The sequence below is a fragment of the Acanthopagrus latus genome, chromosome 15 (assembly GCF_904848185.1).
Source record: "Acanthopagrus latus isolate v.2019 chromosome 15, fAcaLat1.1, whole genome shotgun sequence".
Taxonomy (NCBI): domain Eukaryota; kingdom Metazoa; phylum Chordata; class Actinopteri; order Spariformes; family Sparidae; genus Acanthopagrus; species Acanthopagrus latus.
Genome location: NC_051053.1, coordinates 27,986,241 through 27,997,513, shown reverse-complemented (window position 1 = coordinate 27,997,513; position 11,273 = coordinate 27,986,241). Strand labels below are relative to the sequence as shown.

Below are 11,273 nucleotides of genomic sequence, written 5' to 3'. Positions count from 1 at the left end.
TCATTCAGCCTCGACAGAGAGCGAACAGTGAAGGAGATGAAAACACCGACACTGAGCACAGAGAAATCCAAAAGACGTCTTCGCGGCGTCTTGGACGACAGCCAGACGATCGTTTCTTTAGAGCGTTCAGTCGTGACGTCCTTGAGTTCAAAATTAAAGTTATTACAGTAGTTTTAGACTTGAGTCTTTTCAGCTTCAGTTGCTGACATCTAACAAACTCTTTGTGTTACAAAATTGAACATTTCATGAAACAAGATGTTCCCGTGTTAGCGACACCTTTGCACACAGAGACGGAACAGAAAACATCCGAGTTCACACAGAGAAGTTAATATAATATCTGAGCAGTGAAGAGTGAAAAGTCCTCGTCTCTGAAGTGTGAAAACTCAGTCGGATGTGTTTTCAGGCAGGACGTCTGGACTTTATTAAACGAGGGTTTAAGGATGTGATGCTGGTTAAACTGAGCTGATGTCTGATGCTGACAGCAGCCTCGTCCTCCAGTTTATCAACCAGACGCATCCAAGACGTTTGAAACGTCTAAAATAAGACGTGTGAAGGAGGTTTCGTCTCGGACTGGAATCCTGCAGAACTCCAGGCAGAAACACACGTCAGCAGAGGAAAACAAACACAAACAGAGCAGAGACACATGAGACAGATAGAAACAATACTGAACGTTGGTTGACATGTAGTGCGAGCCGTCCAGCAGCGCCTCGCTCCACTTATCGGATCGCAGCGATGTTAAAGCCGACACTTTCGTGGCAAACCGCTAAATCACATGAAGACTGGAGGCTGCTGATCAGAGCGGCGGCTGCTGCAGCGTGTCAGCGATGCTAACTTCACTTGAGTTCACACAGCATCCTCCCGCCTGAAGCCTCAGCCGGCGGCGACGGTCAGCTGACAGTGAACGCATCACTGAGCCTCCCTGCTGCGAGGGACGCCGCTAACACCGCTAACAACAACACAGCGCTAGCTCTCCTCCTCATCAGCTTAGCCGGTTAGCGTAGCCCGGCTCTCCTGGTGAGAGGGAAATGAGCTACGCTACGCTACACACACACACACACACACACACACACACACACACACACACACACACACACACACACACCCTCGAGCTCCCTGCTGGTCAGCCTCAGCTCCGGGTTGGTTTTGTGCCTGATGATGATGATGATGATGATGGTGATGATGATGATGAAGCTGCAGGCTGCGTCAGATGAAGCATGAAGTCCAACACGCCTTCAACCAGCAGTAACACAGAACAGGATTACATCACAGGGGGGAGGGGCTTCAGACTTTCACTTGTTATACACTGATGTATCATTACAGTTAATTAAAGGAGCAGTTCACCCAGAACCCAGAACCCAGAACCGAGTCCTCCTCCTGATGATATAAAGTCACTGTGTGTGTGTGTGTGTGTGTGTGTGTGTGTGTGTGTGTGTGTGTGTGTGTGTGTTTCCATCACAGGTGATCTGTATGTCATCACTGACAGCAGCAGATAATCACCTTTCTGCTGAGCCTGGAAACATAAACACCAACACTGTGTGTGTGTGTGTGTGTGTGTGTGTGTGTGTGTGTGTGTGACATCTAGTTTCAGGTCAGCATGTATTTTTTCTCCTGCTGCTGACTGTTACAACCCGGCCCAGGTGTCAGCGCCGTTCAGACCAGGTGAGACAGCTGTCAGGTGAACTGGTACCGAGCTGGACCAAGATCACTTGAAATGTGGGTTTCGGTTCGTCTCCATCTGGTGCTGTTAGTTGGACGTGTGATTTTAATGTAGATGTTTAATTATTTCAAATGTTTTTAATCAGACGGCTTGTTAACGTTCTTCACGATTTATAAATCGTGTCATCGCAGATTTAAACTGCTGTGAGAAAGTAAAGAGGCTGCAGATCAACATGAGCTCCAGCTGGACTCGTTCTGCAGCCGCAGAGCTTTCAGACGACCCGCTACTTTAATCCAGCCGAGCAGAAACACCATCAGAACTACACAGCAAACATAATGATGATGTCCTGTGTGTGTGTGTGTGTGTGTGTGTGTGTGTGTGTGTGTCAGGTTCTGCCTGCAGGCGACAAACAGGAAGTGGGACAGGAGAGGAAAGAAAGGAGAAGCAGAGGACGGCAGAGAGAGAGAGGCAGTGAAGTGAACACGATCCTCAGTCACAGTTCAGCCTCCAACACGAGACATCAGCAGAATCAGTGCTGCTGTATCGGACCTGTTCGGTTCTGTTTAGACGGGCCCTGGTATCATCACAGTCACAGTGACTCTGTTACTGGGTCGATCCAGAATCCACTGACATCCTCTGTTTTATGATCAACGTAAAATCAAAAACATTTCACACTTTTATTTAGTGAAGTTTGGGTTCTATTTAGTCTCCAGAACTGTTCTGTGGACCACGACACCTGAGAGAGACTGGACAGACTCGTCCTCAGATCGTTATATCGACTCTTGGACGTCCCGGAGCTTTGTGTTCTGGAGGATCTGGACTCAGCAGTCGGCTGCGTCTCATCAGGACACGTTGTGGTTTTAACAGCCACTCTGAGGTTCAGTTCATCTGTCGTGTCGAACAAATTGGAAACACACATCGGATGAAACGCTGGAGGAGAGAGAGATCAGATCGTTTGGACTCGAGTCAAAACAGCGCAGATTGCAGCGAGCGGAGTGAGACGTGACCGTGAGTCGATCTGAACCGATCCGACCAGCCGGGATAATAACTGCTGCTATTCAGCAGCCCGACGCTCCGCAGCAGAGCAGCATAAAGGCTGATGCCCCGGGAGGCCTCGGCCATGAAAGAGCCGGTGAAAGAAAAAAGGCTCTTTCCCTTTCAGAGAAACTCAACATGGATTTAATGCGTCAACATGGAGCCTGCAATTACTGAAGCGATCCATCAGACGGAGGGAGAGAAGTGCAGTCATGATTCAGAGCTTTTCAACAGCAGCAGCTGCAGAAAGTCTTCATCCAGGACACGAACAGCACAAACCCCACAGATCCACATCCAGGAGCCCGTCTGCAAGTTCTGAATAAACTCTGAACCTGCCGGCAGAAAACGAAAAACCTCAGAGACTGTTCAGTCATGATTTTATGACACAATAACAGTGTTTTTATTGATCAAGTCTTTCTGTGCCTCACATCAGTCAGCACTGCTCAATGTGTCCGACCTCAGCAGAACGTAGACGACAGTGTTGAACAACATGAGACCAAGAAGGTGTTCGAACATCTGTGAAACCTGAAACCGCTGGATGGTTTCAAACGAGACTTTCTGATGAGCTGCCGGATGATCTTCAGCTGTTTGTGGCCACGCATTTGTAGATTTTTGACGAGACCTCCAGCGTTTGTTTGAGTTGACAAAACTGGATATTTTAAACGAGATGTCGAGACGCTTTCCAGTCGTGTTGGTCGCCACGACATCGGAGATATTTGCAGAGATATCTGGACATTTCCAACCATGTTTATTAAACTAAAACGTGACTTTTTCCTCACTGAGTGGTTTCTAACCAGACAATAAGCACACTGTTTCTTTGTGTATCTATTAAATGTGTTCAGGTGATCAGATTAAATATCTGTTACTCTCTGGTGCTGCGACCTCTGACCTCCTCTGGGACCTGATGGTTTTTCCTCTCCTGTCACTCTCGCTGTCAGACGGCTGCATCACAGCGTCGTTGGCTAAGTGACTGAAATGCAAATGTAATTACTCCCTCAGTCGTCTGCAGATATTTTTCCACATCAGCTCCAGTTTGCAGGAGGAGAAGCCGAGCAGCCGCAGTGCAGCAGACGCCAACTTCAACCTTCCAGTCGCACCTGACGTCTGCGTTTCACCAAATCTGAGAATCATTGAGAGCAGCTGCTGGTTTCACTAAACGAGCTCTTCACCTCCGTCTGATTTAAACTGGTTTGTACACAGACGAGAGAAAAACAGCTGGAAACGTCTTCACGTCTTTACAAACACCTGATTTTGAGGCCTGGTTGAACTCTGTCGGGGTATTTTTAAAGTTTTGGAGTCCAACCTGAGTCTCCATCTATCTGGAGTGTAATGGGCTGCTGGCAGATTTCCAGCCGAGCAGCACCGGCTGCAGTGCCAGTGGTGATGAAGGGGCCAATGCATCAGACCGGGCCAGTGACGGGCCTGCAGCCAGAACTAACCCACATCCTGCTCATGCTGCACGACTTCATCACAGAGGAAGACGTGTTGGTGACACAGTGACGTACCAGCCGGTGAACTTTGTCTTCAGGAGGAGTTATTGTGTCTCTTCTGGTGAATCATTAACAATGTGGGATTTAAGAGCGTTCGTCTTCAGTATCTTTGTCATATTTAGTGATCAGTGACGTGACGACGGCTGAAGAGATTCAGACGCTGAACATCTGAGAAGAGTTTCAAACCTTCGGACACATTTCAAACTGTTTTTTAGGAGGGACGCTCCCTCGTTAACCTGCCGTCCCTCCTCTCCTGAAAACATCAGTCTGCAGGACTCACTGATCCTTTATCTGACTGAAGTTCAAGTGCAATGTCAACTCTCATGTCCAGAGGTGGAGGGGAGGTGGAGGTGAGGCGGAGGTGGAGGTGGTGGGGAGAAGGAGGGGGAGGTGGAGGGGAGGCGGGGGTGGAGGGGAGGTGGAGGTGGAGGTGGAGGCGGAGGCGGAGGCGGAGGCGGAGGCGGAGGCGGAGGTGGAGGGGAGGTGGAGGGAGGGGAGGTGGAGGTGGAGGTGGAGGGGAGGTGGAGGGGAGGCGGAGGTGGAGGTGGAGGGGAGGTGGAGGGGAGGGGAGGTGGAGGTGGAGGGGAGGGGAGGCGGAGGCGGAGGTGGAGGTGGAGGTGGAGATGGAGGTGGAGGGGAGGCGGAGGCGGAGGGTGGAGGTGGAGGTGGAGGTGGAGATGGAGGTGGAGGGGAGGCGGAGGCGGAGGCGGAGGGTGGTGAGGCTGCAGACGGCGACTCGTTTCAACATGTCAGAACTATTCACTGAGAACTCGGGTCTCTTCACTCTAAACATGATGTTTCTGTCACCAACCAGCAGGAGTCTGGACCTGAACCAGAACATAAGCACCGAGTTGTCACAACAGAACATTTAAAATTGGACCCATAGAGTTTGTAAAAAACAGAAAAACACGAGGCCAACATTTTTCTAGAGCTCGGGTGAAATCACGTCACAGATCATCTGGTCTGAAGCCTTCGACTGCTCTCCGACTCATCATGTGCTCTTTGTTAGAACCAAACATGTCCGATGTTCACGACCCAGATCCTGGATGATCGTGTGGGTTCTCTCTGATCCTGAAGCAGCTGACGTGCTGCCGAGCAACAGTAAAATATTCAAGCCCTGGAGGCTAACGTTAGCTAGCATACGACTGTTGGCAGAAACTTCAAATCTCACCTGGTCTGCCCACCCACCCAGAATCATTTAGCTTCAGCTTTTGTTGCTCCACACTTGTCTACATTTTGTTTAGGTCTGCTTTCATGTACGGAGTCATGAAAGGGTTAGGGTATACTGACCAAACATCACCAGATCTGACTCTGCACTTCATCTGGTCCTTAGCAGCTCATCTGTCGATCCGATAGACGGTTCTGGAGATACGATCAGAGTCCCGTCACCTTTTCCCGTCCCGCCCATTTAATACAGATCCTATAACCACACCACCTGGTCTGCATGTGTCAGCGGAGACACTTCAGATATCTGTTGAAACGAACCAATCACCTGCTGCCTCCTGGGTCGTGACCTCACACCGCAGGATGAATGAACAGAAATCTCTTCAGGCTGAAAGAAACGAGTCGACCCACCGAAATAACATCCTGCACATTTAACAGACGCATCCTGCAAACCTGCAGTCCACTGTGAGGACTCACACACACACACACACACACACACACACACACACACACACACACACACACACTCCCGCAGGCTGCAGCTGACTGGCCCGCTGTATAAACTGTCCAAACATGCCTGCTGCTCCGATGACTCATACGCTGTTCAGTGTCAGTGAATACACCAGGTGTGTGTGTGTGTGTGTGTGTGTGCGTGTGTGTGCACGTGCGTGTGTGTGTGTGTGTGTGTGTGTTGGGATGAATGGGCGACCTCTCTGAATCATCGTCCTCCTCCACTCGCTCTAATTTGCTCTCATCAACAGACAGAATCCCGTCTGCTGCTCCTCTGACCTCACAGGTTCGTTTTCTTTAATTCATTTAATCAAAATTAAATTAAAAAAATCAGCTGCAGACATTAAAAACACAGCCAACATACACAGCTCTTCAAACAGCAGCCACGACCCAAACCAACAATGATGGTTTAGGGCAAAACAACACGACCAGCCAGTGAAGTGAATCCATCTGAGGAGTCATCAGACAACACGACTTCTAACTCAGCAGATCAAAACAACAGCTGCAGTTCCTCTAACGGCCACTCGAGGCTCCAGAGGTGATTCAATCCCCGTAACCCAGAGATTCCACAGATTCTGTCCGCCGCGTTACAGCTCCGATCCAGTTTTGCTCCGCCGTCCGGACGCCCCCACCGGTCGGGTTTTGAGTTCACCACGGCGCAGTACAGTCGACAGCTGGTGTCACGAGGCCGAGGAGTACAGGTGTGTGTAATTAAAACAACAACAGGAAGTGTTCCCGACCGAAGGATTAGCAGTAGAGCTTGTGTTGTGCAGCACAGTGGACCTGCTGGACGTTCACACAGAGTCCAGAGTGAAACCATCAGCTCTGCTGGCGTGGTGGAGACGTAATGCAGCAGACATGTCTCTGGTGGAATCTGGAGGTCAGAGTCCGTGTTAAAGGAGTCTTCGTGTCTCCCTACAGACACTTTCTTTTCACAAAAGCAAAACAAGAAGCTAAACAAGGCTGAAAAGCTCAGTGGAGCTGTGGAGAGAGTCACACGTCCGTCAGATAATCCCAGTTTAAATGTTTCTGGTGTCGGTGAACTCGATCTACAGCAGCTCAGCGACACGTTTCTTCTGTGGAGTTCATGATCAGTGAACAGAAACCTATAAAACCCCACGATGACATCACTGCGTCGCACCAAACAAATGTCTGTTTAATAAAGTGAACTTCAGGTGAGAACGGCGACATTCATCACCTGGAACAGATCCGGCTGCTCTGATGACATCAGCTCATCTCGGCTGAAGCTGCACGTCGTCCTGGTTCATTAGATCAGAAACATCCTGACATCATTCAGCAGATATTACATTACATGTTATTAAACACAGACGCCGTCAGTTACAGTCAGTCACGCGCTTCATCTTCATGTTTACGTCTCCGTCACGCTGCCCTGCGGATACGTGACCAACATCACAATCAGAATGTTTGAATGAGGATTTCAGACGTGATTTTACACCTCGACAGTTCAGATTTTCATGATTAGGTCTTTAAATCGAGAACGTTTCTTCTCCAAGCTTCCAGAGAAACACGGCATCCTGCTGCGGACCGCCAGCGTCCTGCTCGGTTAATGAGATGTGATGTGACATATTTACACTCAGCAGCAGACTCACTAATGTGTTTTCATTCGATGACAAATGAGTTTCTGCCTGAGGCAGCCAATCAGATCTCCTCCTGCCGCTGAGCCTCGTCAGGTTACAACTTTACATTTCTCACAATCACATTCTGGATGTTTCTTCTTGTTCCTGTATCTTGTTGAGTGCTGACGCTTTCTGATGACCTGCTGTTCTTCTTCTTCTTCTTCTTCTTCTTCTTCTTCTTCTTCTTCTTCTTCTTCACTGACAGACTACAGCCTGCGTCTCCTGGATATTAAAAAACCACTGGGACTGTAATTAATTATAGATACAGTAGGCTGCTGCCTTGTTTCAACAGCTTTCCAAACGTTTCAGTACTTTCTTAAACAACATTTTCAAAGTGGTACAAGCCTATTAGCAGCTAAAGCTAACTAGCATCAAACTGCCTCCTTTCACCACAGACGACTCTCAGAAGATCATTAAATAAATAGCTGGAGACCAAAATCCAACAGATATAATGAATGTGGAAGTGAACGGACCAACAGGGAACGACACACTTTACAAGTCAGAACAGCAGACAAGAGGCGCTAACACGGCTAATTAGCGATGATGTGATGTGCTTCGGTCGCAGATAGTCCGACTTTTTGCTGTAAACATTACAGGAGACGTCCTGAGGTCTCGTTTCAAACGCCTGGTTTTATTGCTACAGATTCATCTGCAGTCTCAACACAACACGCGGCTGCAGACGCTTCGCCTCCAGAAGCACCCGGACAAACACGGCCGGAGATGTTCAGAGGTCTCGTTGAAACGCCGGCTACACCAGTGACGTCAGACCTCGATAAATTCAAGGAACCAAGGAAATTATCACACAGAGACTGAAAATCAGTTTTCTGGCTCGGCGTCGACCCTGTTCGTGTTTAGATCTCAGCTTCTGTCAAACTAGAAGATAAACTGAAGTGTGTGGGAGATAAAACCCCGGCAGGGTTTCTAAAAAACATCCAGACGAGGAAGAGATCAGGGCTCAGATCTCTGCAGCCTCCGGACTCGTCTTCAGCTACTGACGGGCCTCCAACACCGAGTCTGTCACTGAGAGAGGATTTAAATAATGACTCATGTCCACAACACAAATTAGATTCATGTGACGGTGATGAATGTCTTTTGTTCGCTGGCTGAGAACTCAAACTGGGAGATGATTTGTTGTCGCAGATTTACGTCCTGTGATTCATTTCTGATTCGCAGCCTCAGCAGAGATCAGAAGAGATCTCACCACACGGCTCCTCAGGAGGACGAGTCGACCACAGAACCACAGAACAGAACCACAGAACCACACAGAACCACAGAAGCTCACAGAAACACAGAACCACACATCGGACTCAGTTCATCACAACAAAGTGCACGTCTGTTCAGGCTGCGAGTTTCCTCTGACGAGGATCAAGTCTTCAGATCGGATCGGTCGGCCGGTGTCGTCACTCCGGCGCCGACATCATTACAAACTTTACTTTATGTTTAACTAGAAAACAACACAGAGGAGAACCGGGCCAGATCCAGACCTCAGGGGGGAAAAACACCCAGAGTCTCATCAGATTCTGGTTCTGATCCGGAGCTCGGAGACGACTGTGTGGTGTAAACGTACTGCAGCAGAACAGTGGAGAAGTTCTGTGTCTTACCTGATGATGTCATCGTTGTGTCCCAGGTAGAACTTCTGGCTGTGCTCCCTGGTGTTGTAGACCACGCCCACTCCGGCCACGAAGTACACCACCTCCTTCCCGGCGGTGTAGTACAGGTTATTCCGGCACTGGTGGCCCCGGTACCCGTAGACCCAGTCCAGTCTGAGCCGGCAGCCCGGGGCGCTCCGGTCCGACATGCTCACTCATCTGACGGGACGGCGTGTCCGCTCGGTTCTTCTGCTCCTCCGGCCCAGAACAGATCGGTTATCAGATGATCGACTGGTGAACAGTTATTGATTAGATGACGGTTTGTTTTTATAAAAACATGATTTTTAATGTTTGTTTGAATCTTCGTGCTTCATTTCTTCTTCTTTTCCTTCAAAGTACGAAACAAAGACGTCACAGAAGTCGACATGATGCAAATACAGTCCGGACGAATCGATATCGACGATCACCGAGATGTTAAAGACAGAAATATTGATCCGTGTGATGAGATCCTGCAGATGATCGACATGTTGATGGAAGTCTTCGTCTTCTTCAGGTGGAAAATCTGCCAACAAAGAGACGAAACACAGGAAGTCGGTTCAGATTCTGAGTCGATGTCGTGAAAATATCGTTATCACCGATTCTGTCCGCACGATTTAAAGACGAATCCATCGATTGGAGTTCATCGCTGATCCTGATCAATCACCTGAATTCATCTGATGAAATTTTTAATCTGTCAGTAAATTAAAATATGATGTTTAATAGTTCTGACTGGTCACAAAGTGAATCCTGAAACAGTTTGTGTATTTTTACACACAAACAAACTTCTCCTGGTGTTTAACAGATATTGATCAGTGATCGGACCTCAGCAGGGTTGATAAAGTTCTGATTTAACTGATCATCCGCTGAGCAGCTTCATCATCTTCATCTTCTTCATCAGCGTGTTTGTCCTCTACACAGTTTGAAGCTCAGCTCAGACGCCACATGAACTTTTTCACTCTGATTCGGTCCGAACACATCTGTGGTCCTCAGTCCTGATCAGAACATTCTGGTTCTGTTGTCCACCTGCAGACATTACAGGATGATTTCAAACAGAGGATGGAGAAACAGAAACAGGAAACATCCGGACGCGTCTGGAAAGTTCTGTCCAAAAAATAAAGAAATAAATAAAAGAATCAAACCCACCATGAAACAAAAGCCTCGCCGCTGATGGAGCTTCAGCTCCTGGAAATATAATCCCTCCTCTCGCTAATCCTCGGCCGCGGTTCCCCGCAGCCTCGCTCCGGTTCCCCGGTGCGTTCACATCATCACCTCCGCGCAATAACGCACAGGAGCGTTGGACGTGCGGCGGCTCACAGACCCATTCACAAATCTGTGCGTGAGGAACATCCAGCAGAGTCCAGAGGACAGAAAACACCCAGAACCTCAGAACCACAGAGGCGGATTATTCCCTCTGTCAGATGATCGGGTAGTTCCGGAGAGAGCCGAGCGGAGGCAGCGGCACGAGCACCAGTTTAATCCCCGCAGAGGAGGCAACTTCAGCGGGCAGCGGAGGAGCGCAGCCCCGGGTTCACACCGCAGCATCCCGGCCGGAGGACGCGGGAGGGAAGTCCTGATTCCCGGCAGGAGGAGAGCATCCTCCCGCTGCTGGAGCCCTCCACCCGCAGACAGACAGACGGACAGACGGACAGGCAGGCCGGCAGGTGGAGAGACAGACAGGCAGCCGGACGGACAGACAGGCAGGCTCAGCTGTCAGCGCTCCGGACTGATGGACCCTCCCTGACCGCCGAGGATCAGAACTGTGATGCTCCAGCAAGAGAACAAGAGCCAGAACACACCGACTGCTTCCGGCGAGGCGCCTACAAAATAAAACTCGGGAGCCCGCTGCACAGTGCTCACTTTACATTTAATGTAACTGAGTACATTTACTAAAGTACTGGATTAAATACACAATACACCTTGAGGTACTTTTACTGCAGTGTGCATGTTTTCTGCTGCCTCACAATCCGCTGCACGTAACTGATTACTTTAGTTACCAAGTTCATTTATTTTATTTTATCAGCAATTAACTTTAAATCAAACTCACTGATCAAATAATCAGTCGACTCGAAAAGACACGTAGATATATATCAGTTACTTTTACTGCTATTTGGTACTTGAGTACATTTCCTGTCAGACTTTTACTCGAGTACTG

At 48.9% G+C, this 11,273-nt stretch overlaps 1 protein-coding gene across 4 annotated transcripts in view; it reads right to left on the bottom strand.

Annotated features, from left to right (window-relative positions):
* LOC119033260 (echinoderm microtubule-associated protein-like 6) overlaps positions 1-10,859 on the bottom strand; it is a 50,077-nt gene extending 39,218 nt beyond the window's left edge. For all 4 annotated transcript variants that reach the window (XM_037123127.1, XM_037123129.1, XM_037123128.1 and 1 more), the window contains exon 1: positions 9,095-10,859. In XM_037123127.1, the coding sequence (XP_036979022.1) occupies positions 9,095-9,291 (197 nt within the window). In that variant the 5' untranslated portion in view covers positions 9,292-10,859. The remainder of the gene's footprint in view (positions 1-9,094) is intronic.
* Positions 10,860-11,273: the final 414 nt, after the last annotated feature.